Consider the following 22,930-nt stretch of genomic DNA (forward strand, 5'->3'; position numbering starts at 1 on the left):
ACCTATGGTTTGAGAGTTTAATCTTTTGAATTTATATTTCTCTTAATTGTTTCAAATTCTTTTATATAGTAATATGCTGACAAATATAGTACAATGCATATTATGTGTATATAAGACATTCCAAAGCATTCCTCTGTTCTAGGCTGCCTAGCATCTTATAAGTCTTATTGAGTCATGAAACACTTGTCTAATCGTGGTTAGAATGGCATTGTGAGTACTGGATTTTCAAATAATTTCCACATTAGTAATTTCTGATGCTGTGTCAAATCACATTAAAATTTACTCTGCTGATTGATACATCAGAGATTTCTAAAACAGTATCATTCAAAATTCAATGGGTGCATACTAGATGCTGTTTGGGACCATACAGAGATGAAAAGTATAATCTAGGCTTTATATCTACTTTAGGACAATGTATAATCTATGGAGATGTCCTCCTTTATGAGGATACTATAAGGAAGTACTTCCAAAGGCAGTGTGATACTTAGTGTGTAGGAAATCTTGAACTTTGTCTATTAACAATGGAAAAGATAATGACAAGATTTTTATCTAAGGAGAACACGACAAAGACAGCTGGGAATCATGGCACATGCCTTTAATCCTAGCAACTCAGGAGGTAGAGTTAGGAAGATCACGAGCAAGCCCAGGGAAAGTTTAGGGAAACCCTGTCTCAGAAACAAAACATGGAACATTTGTGAAAATTTAAACAATTAACTGTAATTACAGCTTAGGGTATCTGTGGAGTAGTTGTGACAAATGAGGCTATAAAAAGCAGGGTAATTAAAAATAGCTAGCTAGCTAGATAGATAGATAGATAAGAATCTAGGGAAACAAAGAAAATAAGACAAGAAATGCATAAAGAGAAAAGAAGGAGAACACAGTCATAAAATTAAATGCATATTTCATATAATTAAGAAAACTGAGAGCAGGGGGAGGATTGGGAGGAATGGGGGACAATGACAGAAAGGGTAGTGGATCAAGAAACACCCCTGGCAGTGTGGGAAGACAGCCCGAGCCCACGGCTGCGTCTGATGTTGACACTCCTGGCTGACACGGACCCTGTCCAGACCTAGAAAATCCTCGGTCAAAATGATGGTGCTCACCCACCCTGCCGCCATCTCCCCCCACTTCCATCGGCACCCCTGACTTGACTTTTTCTGCCTAATATTTTGGTTCTAAAGGGGGCACTTCATTCTCTTCTTCAGCCAGACTGAAGCAGAGTTGCTCGCCTTCCTCAAGTTTTCCTCTCAAATGAAACCTGTTGGTCTTTGGCATTTGTCTTGTTTAGCTTTTTTCTTTACTCATCCTCTTGGTATTAGAAATATTTCCTTACAGTAGAAAGCAAGCAAACACATTTGGCAGGTAGAAAATTGGATGAGTGATAAATAACCAAGTAGAGCAGGGAGAGCTGAAATGCAAGCACTTCAAGAGCAGCAGGCCAATATGAAGTAAGATTCGTTGTGTAGAATTCTTGAAGAAAAAAAAAGATTTGGAACTAAAGGGACTTGGTGTCTTATAAGGCAAGGCTAACAATAATGCTAAAACTAGTAGAACTGGCCAAGGAAGAAGACAGAAACCTACATGTGCAGCCATTCTGTATGGAGTCAAGTGATATCTCCTGCCCATGTTAGGAGAAATTAAGAGATTTAGTCTTTGGTGAACTGGAATAGAGACAATGGGTACAAGGATTGGCTGAGGAAAAGGGAATGGTCACATGCCTCTTGAGCTAGAAGAGGTTGAGTTTGGATAGCGTCTGTGTAACACAGTCCTATTTTCTCACTGTGTCCTCGGGATGCTAACTGCAAAGTTCATAAATCTCAGAGAGGAGTAAGACATTCTCTAGAGAAATTAACCATGCTCAGACAAAATAAAATAGACATCCTGTTATGAGAGAATGTCATTAACATGGCTGGTTATTATCCTTTGGTCTTACATAAAACCCACCAGTTAATGAGCCCTGCCTAATTAGACTACTTTTGCATTCAGCCTTCTCAGTGCACATTTAAAGAGTACGGCAAAGAACCAGGTCTTGGCGGCCCACACCACCTATAATCTTAGCTACTCAGGAGGCTGAGATCTGAAGGATCACAGTTCAAAACCAGCATAGGCAGGAAATAATAAAATCACAACAAAATAACCAGCAAAAAAAAATTTGGCTGGAGGGATGGCTCAAGTGTTGGAGCATCAGTCAATCAAGCAAGGCAAGTATGAACTCTTGAATCGCAACCCCTATAAAGCAGAAAAAAAAATAAAGCAGACATTTATGTATCTCAGGCCATTTGAAGATAGTTTCAGTATTAAATCTAGGGTACAGAATTTGAAAAAAAATACAAGGCCCCAAATTTTCTTAATATCTTCAATTGTTTCTTGCGTTCAGAGATAGGTATTTGTATCTTTATAGAAAGAGCAATATGTATGCTGGAAAACAAAGAATAGTCATAAAGAAGAAAACTTTTTGTAAATTATAAATATAATAATTAAAATTCAGTAAGTGAATTTCAGAAAGTCTCAGGAGTTTCAGAAATTTGAACATAGTCACAATATATATAATATATATACAAAATATATACCTGTGACACAAAATATATATAATATATACAATATAACATATATACACAAAATATATACCTATATTGCATCCCATAGTACGTAAATTTATTCATTCTTATTTCTTCAGAAATATTTATGGAGCACCTTCTATGCACCATGCACTGTCTAAAAGAATTTTTATATTATATTTGGGGAGAAAAAGTCTAAAAATATCACCTTGAAGTTTAATCAGAAAAATAAATGTGGATTGCAAAACTACATATATCCAAGAAATGCTTACAGGTAACATGTGGTCAAATGTAAAACAAACCTAATAAGCAGTGGTTTTGGTTGTTGAGGTGGTAGCTATTGTTGATAGTAATAATGGTGCCTTGTCTTATTTGAACACACTTTTAGATAGGCTTCACTGTGGATTAGATGCTAATCCACATCATTTCACATAACTTCTGTTTGCAGGGTGTATCTAATTTAATCAACAATGGGTATTGCTAGACCAAAAAGAGGAATATAAGAAGGCACAAATGTTGATGTTGAAATGTTGTTCAGAGTCAGTTGTTGATGAAGAAGAAAGGATGATTTGCTACCATCTTCTAGAGAAAGGGGCTAAAAACATCATTTTTAAAAAATAAAGCTTGGTTTTCTATTTTTTTTTTTGTCAGTTGTGAAGCTGGAACTCAGGGCCTGGGTATATCCTTGAGCCTCTTTGTGCTCAAGGGTAGCATTCTAAATGAATGGACATAAGCTTAATATTTTGACACAATTATCTTAGTAAAATTGTATTCCCAGAACTGTTGGAACTTCTCCCCTGCCATCATGGTCAGGTCTTCTGACTGAGCCCTCGAATGAGCCCACACATGGCCCCATTTACAAACTCTCCTCTCATGAATACACTTGGCATATTCCAGTATATGAATTTCTTGGCTTACCAGGCCAGCCGCCTTGTATACCCTCACTCTATTTCTCAAACTAAATCTCCACTTTCCACATCCAACTAAAATTCCAACGCCTCTGTGGATTTTCCCTTGATCGTATGTTATAAATCTCCATATTCTACAACCTCAACGAACAAAGTTCCGTCAGTTATTTCCTAAGGCCAGGGTGTGTTTTACACTTAACAGTGTATCCTTGGGACACTGCCATATCACATACAAAGCATGTGCTCAGTTGCTTATATTTTATTTGGGGAAAAAATTGTGAAAACGAGTTATTGGAATGAAAATAATTATTATATGGTCAGGAAATAACTGAAGTGCTGTTAGGTAAGGGACTTTATGGATAAGGGAAATATTTCTTGTACCCTATTTTTAATGTGTAAATAGAGCCCTGAGGGCTAGGACTGTGGCCCAATAAAAAGCAGGGCTGTGGGTGAGGCTCATGTATTAGAATGCCAGCTGAGCAAGCAAGCAGAGAAAGCAGGAGGCCCTGAGTTCCAGCCCTAGCACCAAAAAAAAAAATTCGCCCATCCTGCCACCTTTACATAAATACTCCCATAATTTCATGTTTTCATTTCATTTCATTTCCCAAATATGCAATTGTACGTATAGTTGTAATCACAGCAGACACAAAGACACCTTGTCTGCTTTATTTTCCACCTAGAATTATATAATGTGATAACTTCTTCAATGGCACTTGGTGATTTAAAGAAATTATTTAGAGAAACTTACCCTGAAAAAATGTTACTCCAAGGAGTTGTCCCTCATTTTAGCTGACAAAGATACTTTTGGGGGTAGCTTTCAAGATTAGTATCTTTTTGAATGACAAGCTAACATCCCTGAGTGATAGTGTCTCACCTCTCAAAAGACCTTGCTTTTCATTTCTCATTTTTAGCCTTAGAAAACGGATGTATTCTTAGTTCTTATCATTTACCAACATGCTAAGTGGGTTTTTACCCCTAAGAGACAGAAGCTTCATTCATTCTTGTATCCAGGGTGGTTTGGGATTTTTTTCCCTTAACACTTGATAATACATCTAATCCACCAAAGTAATTAATGATATATCATGCAGGGCTATTTACCGATATCTTATTAAGAAAATTCAAAGTGGCGTTCATATGAAAACAAATATATACTTTCCACATCATAGAGCATGCATTAATAATAAGAACATAGCTTTTCAGTACAACCAGACTCATGCTGAAATCATACCAGTTAATCCTTAGCATAATTGTAAAAACAACGAATGCTCAGTAAGAAACAGAAATAACGGAAATGTGTGCTGGATTTACTGCCATTCTGAAATATACAACAGATCGCTCTAATGATAAAAAGAGAGTCACTACTGTGGTAACTGCTCTTGACTCAAAGAATACCTCAGAAATGGAATCTTTTGGAATTAAAACCATAGTTTTCTTACAGGCATCAGTTTTTATAACTGGTGATTCTTGGAACAAGGACAATAAATCGCTCACTCCTTAAAATATTTCTCTCATTCTAATAGAACATAACCAGAAAAACCTCAGATGTTCATAAAACATGTTGAGTTTTCAGCATCGCCTTATCCTGTGGAGCTCTGCAATCAATTACTGTTATACCACCATCATTAATAATTTTCTTAATGAAAATGATTCTGTTGATCTCCGTTGTATTTTAATTATCAGAGTTAAGCATAATTACACTGCAGCTCTGAGCTGGCATGTGGACTCCTTTAGGGTGCAATTTTGTTTTAACACACTGATAATGTAATTTTACATTGTGTCAGTTTGTTTGGTTATTATCCAGTTGTACAATTCCACTGTATTCCTGATAACAGATAATAACCTTAGTACCTCCTATATCCTGAAGTCATTTAAAAAGCAATATTGGAATTCTGAGACTAGCTAACTTAATCGCCTTATGATTTTATAATTCCCACTGCTAAATATTTGGTTCAGGCACTCACCCACTTTTAAGAATACTGTGAAGCTAGACAAAAGTCATACATTTTGTATGAATTTGCTGAATGTTTAAATACATGATTTCAAATGAACATGATTTTTCCTTTTAAATTTGTTTGTTATTATGAATGATTAGGCCTCCTAGGTACAGTTAAACATTGATGTGGAGGCAGCATTGAAAATCAGCTGCCATGTTAGACATAGAGGCTACAGCTGTCCGTTGGTATCATGGTTTACTTAGTGCAGTTTCACTGTATCGTGGACTTAAAAAAATATATACTGTATTTCAAAAGTTTAGTGACAAGTAACAGATCCTCTACTGAAATGTGTTACATGGACCAGACTTTTGTAAGAATCCTTTACAGGAAAGGTCTTTGTTTTGAAATTTTGATCAATTTAATCATTGTACAGAAAATTGCTCATCCAGACTAGATCATATTAGAATTTCTGTCATTATCTCAACAGTGTCTAGTATAGGGCCTTGAACATATAAGGTAATCAATGAAGAGTTAGGTAATTAATTGCATGGCTAATTTGGTACAAACAACTAAAAATCAGAACTTGGAAGAGGTCAATGAATGGTTCTGAGAATAGCGTATACTCTTCTATATGATTGAAATTGCTGTGGTTTTAGAACAGAGAAATTACCAGAAAGATTTTCTGTTACTGAGTTTTTAGTCCTCTTTTAAAAATTTTATTTTCATGTAAAAATGCTGTACCGAGAGGTTACAGTTACATGAGTAATGAGTGTATTTCTTGTTGAGATGCTGAAACAAGGATACAGGATGACCCATTGCAACAATAAGACTCATAAGACACTATGTTTGAAATGAACATTATAACTTTGTGGGGGAGGAGGAGTGGGGAGGATGTGGGGGAGGGAAGGCATAGTAGGAGAAAAACAAAGGGAGGGCTAACAATGCTAGAGATATTAGTTCTTAGACTCTTTCTACTCAAATTAAAAGAAAGGTTAAAAATTATTGATAAATATATATATGCAAATTTGTAAAAAAAAAAAAAAGGAGAGGTAACCTGATACTTTGCCCCTCACAAGTGGCATCTTCAACATTTAGCTGATTCCTAGTTAGGAATTAAAGTTTACATACTTATGATTAAATTCTAACCTCATCCCATATGTTATATTGCCTTGAACTTACTTCATGTATGAAAACCTGTTTATTTCTCTGTAAAATGGAAATAGTATTGTTTATATTGTTTATGTCATGAATTTGTTGTAATGGTAAATAAATTAATTTTTGGAAAGTGATTAGAATGGTGCCTAAAATAGAATTAAACCCTAAACATCAATAATATTATTGCTATATTTGTACTAGTATTCCATGTAGGATTTTCAGTAGAAGCCCTAATATCAAACTGCAGAATCAGTTTAGTGGTGGAGTGTGTGCCTAACATGCATAAGGCCCTGGGTTTGATTTCTAGCAACACGTACACACACACACACACACACACACACACACACACACACACACACTCACTCACTCACTCAAGAGCGGTGGTAGTGACTCACATCTGTAATCCTAGCTACTCTATAAGCTGAGATCTGAGTGTTGAGTCTTGAAGTCAGCCTGGGCAGAAAATTTGCACAGGTTCTACTTCCAATTAAGCAGCAAAAAAAGCTAGACTAGGGGCATGGCTCAAGTGGTAAGAGTGCCAGACATGAGTACAAAAGCCCAAATGAGATCACAAGGCTCTAAGTTCAAATCCTCATACTGGCAGAAAAAAAATCATTTGATCAAGAAATAAAACCTAAGATTTTCAGGCCTCTCATTCTATGACACATTTGCTCAGATCTGTGTGGGTTCCCAGTGACTGAGTGGGACCTATGTAAATGTTCACTATAAACAAATATCAGATGATCACAATTTCTCCCACACTAGCTTCATTTCTCTTAATTAGTAATTGATCTGTGACTGAAGGCAAATGGGAGGAGTATAAAATAACCAGCAGCATAATATTTATCATAGCATATGCAGGCATGTGTATAGCTGCTCCTCCACAGAATTATATAAGGTAGCTATTATGGTTCCATTTTCACAGATAATGCACACATAGGGTAAATGGTTTACCCAAGGTTAATACAGCAGGTATTGTTCTTGTTTTTACAAAAATATTCTGCCTTCCTGTATAAAGAAATATGTGAAGGGCGAAGTAAAGGCTAGTTGGTAGCTTTTTTATACTTTTCATTGACAGTTTATTTTCTTAATATACTTTTCATTGACAGTTTATTTTCTTAATATAAAGACTTGAAGCATGTGAGTGTTTTGAAAGAACAGCTCCAAAGAACTTACAAGATAAAATTATCCTTGATTGAAAGTTACCTGGAAGACCAAACAAAAGAAAAAACAAAATATTCTTGTAGAAGATGCATTCGAGGCTTCATTCTGAAACTCAAACTATAAAAGTATAAGTAAACTCCTTGCTTTTTTTTAAATTTAAAAATGTCACCATATTGGCAACTCTAAAAAAATAAGCAATGTGAAAGACTGTAGTAAAGAAAATAAGTAGACAATACTCAACAGTGGATTTGAGGAATAAATGGAAAGATAGTGCCCTTCCTCTCATTCAGCAGAGCTCTCTCTCACTCTAGCTCAGAGCTTTTTAGTATGTTTCCACTGGTGATAAGTAAATTAGAACTATCTCTTTGGAGTCTGTTGAGAATAATGGACAAAAGCAGATGAGCCAACAAGTCTGGTCCTTCCGTGTCTGGGTAATCTAATTATTTTCTAGAATGACAAGTAATAGTTGAGGGTAAGGAAAAAGTATATCAGATCAGCATGCTAATGCCAAACACTCCACATTTCCTTATTTTGATACAAGATGATAGTAGGCTATTAAACAGCACTAAGTGTTAGAATATGAGTTGATAATAATTATTTGATGGAAAGTCAGGAAATGAAAGCTTTAGAGTTACATTTAATTTGTGACTTGTTTATATTTCAGGATATTTTAAGAAGCAAGTGTGTATCTTGAGTAAGACCATCCTATCTGAATATATAAAAATTCCACAAATAAGACTTTCTTATAAAATTTCACACATAAGAAATTTAGACTTCATTTATAAATAATTCTAGATATACTGTTTACCATTGGCCTATGATAATACCTTTGGTATAGAATATATAAGTTTAATAACTTTGGTATAGAATATATAAATTTAAGTTTTTCTACTAGAAAACAAGGAATAAATTGTGGTCTCTCTATGATTTATCCTTTGTGAAAGCTCCTATGATGTTCTGATTGGTGTACTGCCTCTAGATATATGAAATGATGTCACCACATCAAGAAGCTACTTGCTTCTGGTTTTATTTAAAGAAGTATTTATCCTCCATCCCGCTGACACATGTGGAGTTAAAACCTCTTTACTAAGAGTCTCCTACTAAAAGTCATTATGGTGTAAGTATTTCAGGTACTACCTCTGGCCTGCATCTCAGTCAAAATTCAGCAACACTTTTTTACTTCCCTTACTGTGCTGATGGAGTAAGGTGAGGACTTGCCACCACCAGGTGACCTGTCTGAGGATAAGGCTTACTTGGAAGGAAGAGACTGGAGAGAGATCGTCTGGGAACAAAGCTGGAACAACTACATCTTCAGGTGTTTCTGAAGTTCATGATATCCCTGGAGTTTCAGTTACACAAGCAGATGAATCTCTCTAACTCACCCTCTCCCTGACACATACACACACACACACACACACACACACACACACCAATTTCAGTTGAATATCATTTCAAAACAAAATCGTAGGCAAAAAGTAAATGTAAATCAAACCAACACTAAAATTCCATTTCATCCTACTGAGAATGGCAAATATTAAGAAAATGGCAAACTATGCTGGCAAGAATGAGCAGGAGGTATTTTCATACCCTGGTGGTGAAAATCTAAATTAATGTAACTACTATAGTAATTAGTAAGGGTTTCCTCAACAAATATACTTATGAGCCTGACACCATACCACTCTCGGGCATATACATGAAGGAGGATAAATTGCACATGTGAGATAGTTCTATAACCATGTTTATTGCAGCTGTTCAAAATAAATAAGCAGTGGAATTATATCCCAGGTACTCAATAACCAATGATTAAATAAAGAAAATACATCTAGGATAACCTTGGCAGAGGATCACAATGACCCAATAACAATGTGCACATGACCATATAAAATGATGCTTATTGAAATGGACTTTCAAGAGATGGAAGCAAGAAGTGTGTATGTGTTGGGGGGGGGGGGGTTTGCAGTTCTTTATTTTTTCTTTGGGAAATTTCTTGTTGTCACTGTTTTTGATTTCTGTACCCTTTGTATATAAATTTATCAAATTTAAGAAAAGGAAGCAGAATCATAGAAATAATGGGACAAATGGGGAACCAATATCACAGTGATAGTCATTAGACACTATGTTGAAAATGAACTTAACTTGGGGAGGTGAGAAGGGAGTGGGAGAAAACGAGGGAGAGGTAACACTCTTCAAAAAGAAATGTATTCATTGCCTTACTTATGTAACTGTAACTCCTCTGTACATCACCTTTGCAATAAAATTTTTTTAATAAAGAAAATATGGCATGTAGATGCTACTGAGTTTTACTCAGCTCTAAAGAATAATGGAATTATGCCATTTGCAAGAAAATGGATGGAACTGGAGATCATCAAGTTGAGCGAGACAAGCCAAACTCAACTGTGACAAATCTAGACTTAAAATGAAAACAGTGGTGGTAATGGCAATAGTAATAGTAGTGAGACATAAATACAAAATGAAGACTGTCCCAGGGGATCAGTAGGAGGGAGCAGGGGAAAAGGAAGACATTGAAATATCAAAGGATTAAAGTACATTTAACATTTATATCTTTATTTATAAAGGCAGCATAATAAATCCCACCAATCACTGTTTGAAAAGCAGGGAGAAGAGGGAAGGGTAGTAGTATGCACAGGAACCAAACCTGCCTAAAGTATACTGTACATATCTGTGGAATTAGGGTTTACAATCCCCTCATTATGAACACATGGGCTAACCAAACATAACACACAATTATATTAAGATATACCTTCAAATAAAACCTAATGTGTTATAGATGCTCAAATTAGTCAATACCTGTTACATCTATATTGCCAAACAATTATACTTTGAGGCCTTTGCAAGACAGAAGAATTTAATGCCCACGGGTCCCCAATAGAGATTACTTCTTGTGGTCATATTTTCTATGGCCCTAAAGAGCCCTAGCAGAGTCTCAGGATTGTCTTTCTAGAGCTTCAGGACACACTCAGGATGAGCTGTCCCCAAAGGCAATCTGCATATATGAAATTAGCTTCTGGCTCCTGAAGTCCACTAGAAGATCAGAGTAATTATTCTATGGAAGTATTGTCCAGTCCTTTACTTAAAGCAGCACTAGTTCCTTCACTGGAAGGAAAAATAAATTATGTATGATCAAATGATTTAGTGTTTATTTATAGGAAGACTTCTCAAAGCATCAATACCAACATGCACGATGAGTTTTCAATAGATAGTATTTAGTGATCAGTCTTTCTCTCTCTCTTTTATTGTTCTATTCCATTCCATTCCATCTGAAGGCATGCTTTTTAAGGTGTCACACATTAGTATATATACTTTGTAATTTTGAGGCATAGATGCCTGAGTTTTGAGGAAATTTATTCACCACTTAATAGTGGCAGAAGGAAAGGCAGAGTCTCACCATGTAAGAACCCAGGATTTGGAGCTATCACAACTGGACTGGAGTTGTTCTCCAGTGTTAGCTTCTCTGAAATCACATGTAATCATCCTACCTTTTCTGTGATGTGGATAAAATGAGCACACAATGTCTCTCCCTGAGTTGTTTTGGCTATTTTAAAGTTATGCGGGGAGAATATCCTCTAGTATGCACTTTTCAGACCTTAAGCTAGACAGTCACTTAAGAGTGTAAACAAACTAAATGACTTACCCATATTAGTCTCTTATTTAACTTAAATGGGGTAGTAATGTGGTAATTTCCTCATCAGAGGTATTAAAAAAGAATTAAACGACATAATATATACATAGTTTGTTATTACAGTTTTGGTATTTGAACTGCAATACCTATTTTTCTTCTATGTTGAACAATGTCAAATTACCTTTTGCAGGCTTAGAAACTACTGGCATCTGTAAGTCAAATCATTCATGAACATGTGTGAAGTATATTGCAGTATGTGGTTGTCATTCATTATTTGTTTAATCAACTGATCAATATTTATCTTGTGCTTCTTTTGTGCAGACAGCATGCCAAACTGGGGCTAGAGAAGCACTAAGATGCAATAGGAAAGGCAGGCAGTAACTGAACTTTTAAACTGACTTTCTTGGACACATAATCTAATGATCATAAGACAAAGCAATGAGTAACAATGAGAGAAAAGTGTAGAATTTGGTGTGAAAGCATTGGGGAGAAGGTTCATGAGTGTGTGTCTCAGTGAATGGCACTTATTGATGTACAAGACTAGCCCCTGGTTGGACTCAACACATGTCTTGTGAGTTCACTGATTAACTGATGAGCTCCTAAAAATGCCCCCAAATATTCTGTTGGCAAAAACGTTTCAAAAATAGCCAATCCTTAGCACAGAGGTAGAAACACGTTTAAAACATAAATACTCCGCTGAAGATGGAATTACAATTTTATGATCTAACAACTATCTTTCCCAGAAAAGATGCTTAAATTTAAGGCGCAATGGATTTGAATCATTGTTATGGTTTCTTCATATTATATTATCACAATGATGATAAATTATTTTACAAGAGAAATCTGTTCCCCACATTTAGATACATCTTTGATATTATTTGTGTTTTGAGTGTGGGGCCTGGCTCACTGAATTAACGGTACAGCCTCACTTCATTTCACTCCGATAGGTGTTATTGATATATCCAGGGGAAATCTCATTTCCCTTTTAGCTCAAAGCTCTCATCAGCATATCACAGGTATTTTAGGTTAGAAAATTAGTGGGTATGGACTAGCAATTATAGAAGGAAAAGAAATATAATCAGATCCTGGTGTGAGGATTGTTTTTATAGCTCACAAATTCCCTCTTTCCGGTGTTTCAATTTTCAAAGGCATATGGTAGTTTAGAGGCAATCCTCTTATAAGTGTACAAATTGTAATGATTATAGGAACAAGTTGTAATTGTTTCTAGCAAGTTTTTAGGAGTCTTTGATGTTATGATTAGTGTTTTATATGTTAATATATTGATAGGGGGTGCTTATTTGCTTGTTCCCTTGTATGCTTTTATGGTTTCTAGGTTCAATGTGCAAATAAATCTTTGATCTCAGTAGGTCTATTTGGTTAAAGAAAAAAAGAAAGCTGAAAGAAATTAAACATGAGAAGCACAAGGTTTTGCAATATTTACAAAGTAGTGAGAGGAGGGATTTCATTGGCAGAGTGCAGAGAAATGGCCCATAACTTAAAGGTGGAGAAAACCACCACATGCAGTAACGCTGTCCTGTCTTACAGAGAATCAGCCTCATAATGTTGTCATCACCAAGCTGTGGCTCCTTTGTAGCCACGGTATAGCTACACGACACAGTCTAGGCTGATGTCACACTGAGCAAATCAAAGGCAATACTCTGCAAGCCATCGGCTTCCCCCTGCCCCTTAGCATCCTGCCCTTCACAGATCACCATGGGGAAGAACTCAGCCTTTGCAAAGGTTTCATTTTCAGCTCTCCTCTCCTCATGCATGATTTCAGGAAACGGTCTGCAATGTAGAGCCTCCTGGAGCATGCACCTTGACATGAATTGCTACATTTCAAAGGGAATCTACTTTATGATAGATACATGGCTAAGAGGGAAATCTGAGATTTCATCAAATCAGGCTATTCATAAAATACTCCCCACAAGAGAAGGGGACTTGTCATGCCCCAGGAACATAGGGTTAAGTAAATGTGTGTGGCATGAAGTAATTAATAGTGGGATGTGTTTTGTTTATCTTGTAAAACGACAGATAGCAGAAGGCTTTGAAGAATATATAGGCGAGCAAACCACAGAAGGGTAAAAGAAAAAGCGGATCATAGTCTCCTTGATACCCCCTTTCCATACAGCTCCTCTGGGTGCTATTTTGCAGTGCTCAGGTTTCAGTCCTTGCAAAGACACAGGGAAATGATCTTGCATTTACCTTTGCTGTAAACAATGCAGTTGTTTTTGTTGTCTTCCACTCCTTGCCAAGTCACATCCAGCAGCCACTTGGGACCAGCCGTCAGCACCATTGGAACCTGGGTCTTTGTCTTCTGCAGAAAGAATGATAACGAACAGATGCCATTTGCTTTTGTTGATTAAAAACTTGAATAATGGCTGTACTAATCATTTCATTTTTACAAACAACTAAATCTCCCCCAACCATAATCCAAGTCCTTATTCCCCTGTCTCATGATATCTTTTTAAGATGACAGAAGCTATAAGGCTTTACTGCTTTCACTAATCTGAATGGTGGAATTATTATCAAGGATTTTTTTTTCTCCCCTAAATGATACTGGATCAGATCTCCAAGATTAGACAGATCTCTTGTGGCTCTGAATTATAAAGAGAATGCAGATGACTTTCATTGCAAAGAGCAGAGTGTTTAGAAGTGAACTTTAGACACATTGTACTTTGTTATCAACAGGATCTCACTATTTCCTGAAACAGACAGGAAAGAATTTCAAGAATCAGGATCCATTTCAAAGCTCTATCCTGAGCAACATTTATATTGCAGAAGGAACTTATTCTGAATGAATAATGAAACACACTCAGCCCCTTTCCAAAGTGTGGATATGTAGTCTGACTACAACTGCAATCTTAATAGTGCTAATGATTCACTACACATTTTTCTCCAGAAAGATTGAAAGAGGGCTCATAAGTAAACTCAAATACCGAACAACTAAAGCATGACATCCTTTACCCCGAGAAGCACAGAAGCAGGGAGATGAGTAAGAAAACACATTTGGTGTATATTTTAAATAAAATGTTCAAAAGAGTTGGCACTTTGAGATGCTTGGTACCCAGATTCTTTAATTCTTTTGATAAGTTTACCCTATAAGAAAAAAAAAAAAAAGCTGGGGAGGAAAAACACGAGCCTTAGCAGGGTTGCTTGCTGAAGAGTCCCAGTGAGCTTTCATTCAGAATTTTTATCATATACTACCCCATGTTCTGTATAGCAAATACCATGAAACCACAACAACAGAGTACAATACAAAGTCTCAAGATGATTTTGGAACTGAATTTTCACCTAGATATGATCCTGACCAAAAGATCTCAGCCCATTCTGGGACTTTCTTTCCTGTTATGTAACCTTTATCACAAATTCCCAAATTAACATGAGTAAGTATTCACTGGAGGGATTCTGTGTACTTTGTAAACTTCAGATCTCTCAAGAATGGAGAAAGGCCATTTAACCTGTATCAAGACAGCAGTCAGGAGCTACATGGGTCAATTGTTACCTGCAGAACTGTGTTAAAAAGGAGGAGGTAACAATGTTTGCTATGAAATGTACTCATTATCCTACTCACGTAAATGTAACCCCTCTGTACAACATTTTTGCTATATATATATATATATATATACACATATATATATATATATACATAAGAGAAATTAAATGAAAAAAATAGACACAAACAAAATGCTATCCATTTGTAAGTTAGAAATCATATACTTTTAGAAGTATATAACTTTTAGAAGTATATAAACATCCATAAATAGGAAGTATTAAAAAAACTGCAAAAACTTACTTCACATTTTAAAAAGAAGAGGCTGAAAGCTTGAGCAAATGTAACAAACAGTAACAAACTGACCATTTTAAGCCTTTAAGCCTTAACTTTCAACTATCTAGCCAGTATACCTATACTAGACAGTTCTCTGAAAATCTCATTAAGAAAGAGGTGATTTTTAAAAAATATTTTACTCATACTTTTAATCATCTAAGAAATTTTTAATCAAATTGTCATTGTTATTTTTTCCATTTTTAAAGTTGCAGTATATGAGGAATAGTAATGTTTAATCAGAGAAAAAAGACTCATATCTGGCAAATATTAGGCCAAGCATTTGAGGCATATTTCAAGGATTTTACTATTAGAGATAGAAGTAATCCCTAGATAGAGATTGGGGATGTTAAAAAATACATACCTGGTTCTAAAAAAAAAATGTATGTTCAAAAATACATACCTGGTACCAAAAATCATACCTGGTTCGAACTCTAATGAACACTTCTATTTCATTAGAAATAATAATTTAAAATTAATCAACTTTCTACATCATTGCTTTTAAAGCCATGTTACTGTATACACTATTTCAGCTATTATAAATGTTCAATAGGTAATATAGCAAAGATCATTTAAAAAATTTTAGGGAGTTTTTTAGTATAAAGTAAATCAATTGATTTGACAAAACGCTAATCCCTCCTTTCACTTCTCAAGTAAACAAATTCAGTCCTATTCCAGGTGCTGGAAATATGAGTAAGTCTTTTCTGATGAAAGATAGAGATCACTGTTTTAAAATTAATATAATGTGAAAGGGATTATGATGGGAAATGCTAAAGAATGTTTAAATTGTTTGGGGGAGGGACAATGAAAGGCAATGTGGAGTCTCAAGGGATATCACAGAAAAATGACTTCTGGATGCAAAATTTTAAAGGATAACCAGGAAGACTAAAGTTTGGGGGGAAAAGCTGAGCAGTAGAGAAGAGAGCAGAGTACATAGACAGCAAATGGACTTTGTTGGAACTCCATAGTATATGTTCTTATAAAGCTTTAGAACTATTGTTAGTATATAGAAAGTACTAGAAAGTGTTAGCTATTACCACTATAATCATCATGGATCTTATCCTTATTTATAAATAAGACTATTTATAAATAGGAAATGAATGACAGCATGCATGTCTGGAAGGAAGAATTAGAAACCAATCATGAAGAACTTTATAGGTTAGGCAATTAATTCTTTGAATTAATTCTTTGATTAATTCTTTGAACAGAAAGGAAGCAGAAAGCTCGTTAAGTCCAAGTATGAAGTGTATTTACTAAGATTGCTATGATTTATGTTGTTGCTGCAGGTACATTTTTGACATTTACCATAGTTACCTAGTCTTTAGGTGTATTTCTAGACAAGGAACTCAAACCTAAAGATTAAGTGATTTCCTTTAGGTTAAATATCCAGTAGAAGGCAGGACCAAGACATATAGGTTTTTTTCTTTCTTTCTTCCACTGTTCCCCAAATACTACTATCCCTATGGATACAAACCATCCTAGATTTTCTGGGACTGAAGAGTTCCCCAGCAGGCTCTATGTTCAATGATAAAACCAGAAAGGCCTGTGAAAATCAGAATGAGTTAATTGCCTAAAAAGTTATATACTATATTTCATAAAACTGGCAAGCATTCATTATGGCTGGACACAATAGAATTTGAACTATTAGGAAGCTGAATTGAAGGGCAATTTCTTCTATTCCAAATCAATGAGGCAGAAGTAAAAAAAATGTAGCAAAGACTTAGTGAAAGTTATACCTACACAGAAAAGCAAATAATAAGTAGATTAAAAAAAATCTTCAGGGACCAGTTATTACAGTTTTGAGAAAGTAAGTCAATTTCTTTCTGAAGTCAACTTTTGTAGAGATTGACTGCCTTCAAAGAAGATTACCTAGTGCAAGAAGGAGGGAGTTAGCCAGGATTATATGAAATATATACTCCAAAAAATCCATGAATGGAAAAATAACAATAATATCTATATTGATCGTTAGGTTCATTTTCCCATGTCTCTCTAACACAAAAACTCATGAAAATTCTAGAATATTAAGAATAACAATGTGTTTTAATATTCACTGAGTTTAATTCCTTGGCTTCAAAATGAAGAAAGTAAGGTGGATATATTTATTATCCCATAAAAGTGACAATTGGCACAGCTTTTTGGAAAAAGAGAGCAGACAGAAAAGTTGTGGCAGGACTAGGATGTAGCTCAGTGTTTGCATTTGCCTAGTAAGTGCAACATCCTAGATTCAATCCCCAGGACAAAAAAAATAAGAAAGAAAGAGAGAAAGAAAGGAAGGAAGAAAGAAAGAAAGAAAAGAAGGAAGGAAGGAAGGAAGAAAAGAAGGAAAGAAGAAAGAAAGGGGAAAACAAAGTAAAAAAATTAAAGGTGTGTAGATAAGGCAGTGGTTCCCATAGAGGTAATCATGTCCTAATTCCATGCAACCTATGAATATCTTTCTTTATTTGGAAAATGGAACTTAAGATTTAGGACCATGAAATGGTACAATTATCCTGCATTATCCAATTGAACTCATTCTAAGTGCATGAATCCTTAAAAGTAGAAAGTAGAAACAAAAGACTAAACTGAAGACATAATATACAAAACATTATCACCTACTTTTGTTACCTTTATAGATAGGGAACTGAGGCCATGAAGTAAAGAAAGGGCTAGGGTCCAAAACTTGGAATAGCCTCAATGTATAAGAAACGAGAAACAGAGATGTTAATTACACAACCTTGATGTATTAAAGTTTGCCAGCAATCACAATGAGCAGGAAATAAATACTTCCCTAAAGCATTCAGAAAGGAACAAGTACAATAGGCCAACAGCTTAATTTTGTTGAGATACATTCTGTGTTTTTCTACATTCTGTGGATTTCTGTGTTTCTGATGTATAGAAGTACCAGATAATACATTTATGTTTCTTTAGGGCCCTGTCGCAGTCATTGAGTTTTATCAGCAAAATAAAATGTATTGTTCAAGAAGTTACTAACTTTCCTTATCAAGTGAGTTCAAAAGTGTGAAACAACTTTCCCTTAGTTGGTCAAATAAGGAATCCTTACTGTCATTCCACAATCATTAATCATGTACGTGGGTAGCTATATTTAGGACCATGCTTTAAAGTAAGAGAAAATACACAGTGGCCACTGCAGCGATTCCTGCTTCTATATTTGGATGTGTAAAAACATTTCCAGAATGACCACTGCTTTACAGTGGAGTTATAATACAATACAACGGTTTATGAATTAGGTGATCTAGGTGTGTTTCTCAATCCATACTTCTGTTCCTGAAAAAAACAGTTTCAACACTTTGAATCTCAGAATGTACACCTCAGAAAGGGGCTAATCTCTTCTATCTAGGAGGCTCAAGAACTAGGAGAGTACAGATGTGCATCCAACTTTTACTCACTAGGAACAGGAATGAAAGAACTAAAGTATCAAAAAAGCATTTACTGAATTTCCACTATTTCTCAGGCATTTGCAACATGTGTAGCAATCTGCCTAAAAGTGTAGACAAAAGTTCTTTATCATCAATTTGAGAACTGTGATACTTATTAGTATTATTGATCAGTTACTTCCTCTCTGTCAATTAAAGATTCTTTTTAAAGTCAGAAATGATCATATGACTTTTGGTGACCGTTGAAATGAATAAGAGGTGACTTTCGTGAAAGCCACATGGCACCTGCACAAGCAATGGGTGACATACATCACGCACTGCCTTCTCCAGGTTGTCAGGGGAAGCAAAGGTGGAAGCCATGGTCACCATATAGAATTGCAGTATGAGAAAGAACAAGAACTTTTTAAGGTAAAATGCTGTTGTTGCCAAGCAACCTTAGCAAAATGGAGTTTATACTCATTATACAGTTTTTCTGGTATTTTTTCATTGTTTCTATCTTGACAAAGGCATGGAGTCTTACAAGGTTTATGCTTTGTCTGTATCTTTTCAGTAATAAATAAACCTCAGGTATATAACAAAAGCCTTCTGTTTCAGTTAAACTGAATATATAAAAAAAAGAAAGAGAAAGACTCCACACTGTAAGTTAAAACAAATTCTGCACTCCTGGACCCAGTTTGAACCTAGAGTTTCACGATTAGACAGCTCGCAACTAGACAAAGTTGACAAGGACAAAATGGGTCAAAAGTGTCACTTCTGAGGAATAATTAGAATCATCTAATGTGGATAAAAGAGGTCAGACTCGCATCCACTTCTCACTAACCTCTGGAGTCACTGGACCGACAAAGGAGGTAGCCTTCAATAAATGTTTATAGTCAAGCCAAAAGGTTAATGGAGATAAAAGTAGACAGCCCAAAGGTAAAGAATAGATGAGAATTCTAGCCAAGAAACTGGTGACATAATGCTGTCTTAGGGATTCCAAATTTTGCTTGGGGGGATAAACTTGTTGAAGATTTCCAATATAAGAACTAAGAAGAGAGCTACAAGTCAGGAAAATCTTTACGTGAGAATAGCACAAAGTGTTTTATTTTCCAAACCATTTTGAAAATTAGATGTATTAGAGTTTTACAAAAGTATTCTCCTTTGATTTTTGGAAATCTTACCAAATACTGTATCAAGCATCATAAAAACATACTTAGCATGTTCATTCCAAATCTGGATAATAGGTGAAATATTCAATAATGATCTGGTCAAATTCTACTGTTAACAACCCATAATAATTTTTATTCCCTCTATTCTCTCTACACAAGGCATATCTCAAAATGGACACAGGACATTTTTGGAATTACTGAAGACATTACATTTATGTGGTAAGACCAGAAACACATACACACACACACACACACACACACACACACACACACACACACACACACACACACACACACACACACACACACACACACACTCTTTCTGGCATGCAGAAATTAACTAGTTGTCCTAATCTTTGCCAAACTTCCCTAAATGAATTTATTCTTTAGATCAAAATAAAAATTCATACTCTTTACCATGGTAAAATTTCAGCTAATATATCTAAGCAGTTCCCTGCATTGGAATTTAATTCCATTCAATCTGGCAATAATGAGAAAGAATTATTGTATCCTTCTTTTACTGTATGGTGTCTAAAAACAGTGAATCTGAATTTTAAAAACCAGAAATTTGTTCATTGGGATTATAATGAACTTAAAATCTTTGGGTTCTGGAAGTAGGGATGAATTCATAAAGTCATAGTTCAAGATCTTATGCAACTGGTTCAGTAATTCTAGGCATTGTATATAGCCCCAACATTTCTGCTTTGATTGAAATAATACAAATTAAGTATGATGGTTTTATATATGCATAATATATATATATATACTTATATATATATATAATGCATATATGTATGCATTATATATATGCATATATATTTATATATATATATATATATATATATATATATATATATATGTTTGTGTTTGCCACTAAAGTAATTTCACTCAGAAATTAAGGAATCATTTTAAACTACATAAGAGTGTTACCATAAGATACAAGGGCAGGTTCTCAGAGATAATAAATATTCTCCATGACTAGTTAATCTAGTTAATGTCAAATATTCAGACACAATTAGATATATCATATACTCTAATTAAAACCACTAACTTCCATTTAAAAATAAAATAGCCACTAAACTACATTGAGATATACCTTAGAATTTCAGTCTTCCTTTTGTTCTCTCTTGCTCTCTTGTAAAATTTTAAAAAATGTAACTAAAAAAACAAATCAAAGTTTCATTTCTTGATTGCCAAACTTAAGCTCATGACAATTCAACATCCTTTCAACTTAGAAAATACATAGAAAGAACAAACAAGAACCTAGGAAAGTAGCCACTAACAGGACAAGATTATGCACGGAATAGATGTGTGAGTGGACATCTCAGGAAGGTTTCCTCACAGTCATGTTTTCCTTGAGTGTGGCTTTACAGACAGACTTAAGGAGAGCATGAGATTGAAGTGAATTTCAGAGAGCTTCTGTGAACAAATGTCTTCAAGGTAACTGTGGCATGGGGAATCTCAAACAGGACAGAAGACTTTAAAAACAAAATGATTGTGAAATAAAATGATAGAATCCCCAGCGACTATCTACATACTTCTTAAGTCAGACAGTTTTATCTGTATGAACTCAAAATTTAAATAATCATGATTATCTCTGAGGTAGATTTGGTTTTAGTACTCAAAATCGTTAGAACGCATTATCTTAACAGGAGTCATTTCTTAAGTATAGAAATTTCAGTGTAAGAAATAATGACATGGTTAGGAAATGCAACACAAATAATTCTATAGGTGTGAACTACTTAATCTCCTTGCCTCCAAATCAAACAATCATTTCGTTGTATTTAGGGAGATAATATTACGATTTCAGATCACTTACTCCAGCTGTACAGATACTCTGCTTTTCAAATGGGACAAAAGTCTCCAAATGAAGAACAAACATTGAAGCTATCCAGTTATTTATCATACTTTCATTTTCAAGGAAGAATAGGCTCATTTCTCTTTCTTTTTTTTTGCCAACTTCACTCCTACAGTCTCATCTGTTCCCTACATACATTTGGCTCCAACAAGGAATAACTCCCTCCAAGCTGGCAACCATTAACTTCAACCTTTTATTTTCTATGGCTCTGAGAGTCACAGAGTGTTTAAGGAGTGTTGTTTTGCTCCTGGCAGAATTACTGTGCTCTCACCTAGTGCAATGTGTAAAACAGTGTCGATGTGGAAACCCTGAGAAAGGAGAAGTAAATTGCTCTTGAGTGGCTTTCCTTACATATGGCTGTCACAGGAGCCTGTGGCAGGGGTCACGGACACTGAGAGGCCTGGTACCAGTGCTGAGACCTGGGGCCAGTCACTTAACCTCTGAAGGTCTCATCTTCCTTCTCTGTGAGATGATCTCATATGTCCTCACAGCTTATTAATACTATCATTACAAGACTTTCTACTGGAGAATTTCCATCCAAACTAAATGCAAATTCTGAGTGGTGCAGAGGGAGATATATAAGAAAACACACTGGGCTTAAACTTAATTAAGGAAACACTACTGCTTTTATTGGTAAAGCAGTAAATAAAATCACTTTTACTGGCTATATATATTTAGATATTTTAACCCTTTCTGCGAGGCAAAATTCATACCTATATTTTTCTTTTAATTGCCTGCTGTTTTCAGGTTGTGAACTATCATATCCATCTGGAAGCATAAATGACCAAGAAACCATTTGTATATTTATTTAGAGGTGTCTATAATTATATATCTGAAATTGATGAAAAAGTCCATGGCAAAATAAAAACAAGAATGAGAAGGATCCTCCCCCCAAAAAATAAATAGAAAAGAATGTATCATTATTAAACTATATATACAATATTAGAATAAACAGGAACTTTGGGGAAGGCAGGTTCAGTGAAAATTATTAAATATGAAATTATTGAAAGGTGCAAAAAAGTTAAAATCTTGGAAAACTAGCTCAAAGAGCTTGAAAATATTAGAGTATTTGAATAAAATTTATATAACCAGTGAGATATTTTAGTAACAAAATATTACAAACTGTAAGAATTAATCTTCTATAGTGATATTCTGAAACGAGGGTTTTTTTTTCTACCTAATCCACTCATGCAGAAGGGCACTCATAATTTGACATTTTTTTATAGAGTCAAAGCCAAATGTTCACATCACTGAGATCGGGCACTTCCTTCTGGATGTAGGCTACCTAGTTTTCCCTCCAAGAAGGCAATGTGAATAAGATAGCAATTCAACTTCTGTGTGCTCCAAACTCAGAGGGGCCTGGTT

General features: G+C 35.1%; 1 protein-coding gene across 1 annotated transcript in view; it reads right to left on the reverse strand.

Moving 5' to 3' along the window:
- Positions 1-22,930, reverse strand: part of Zfpm2 (zinc finger protein, FOG family member 2) — a 419,413-nt gene that overhangs the window by 126,444 nt on the left and 270,039 nt on the right. Inside the window, exon 5 of the mRNA XM_042673220.1 lies at positions 13,565-13,676. Within this exon, the coding sequence (XP_042529154.1) occupies positions 13,565-13,676 (112 nt within the window). The remainder of the gene's footprint in view (positions 1-13,564; positions 13,677-22,930) is intronic.

Source organism: Dipodomys spectabilis, unplaced genomic scaffold, assembly GCF_019054845.1.
Source record: "Dipodomys spectabilis isolate Male_0828 unplaced genomic scaffold, ASM1905484v1 ptg000783l, whole genome shotgun sequence".
In the NCBI taxonomy this organism is placed as follows: Eukaryota; Metazoa; Chordata; class Mammalia; order Rodentia; family Heteromyidae; genus Dipodomys; species Dipodomys spectabilis.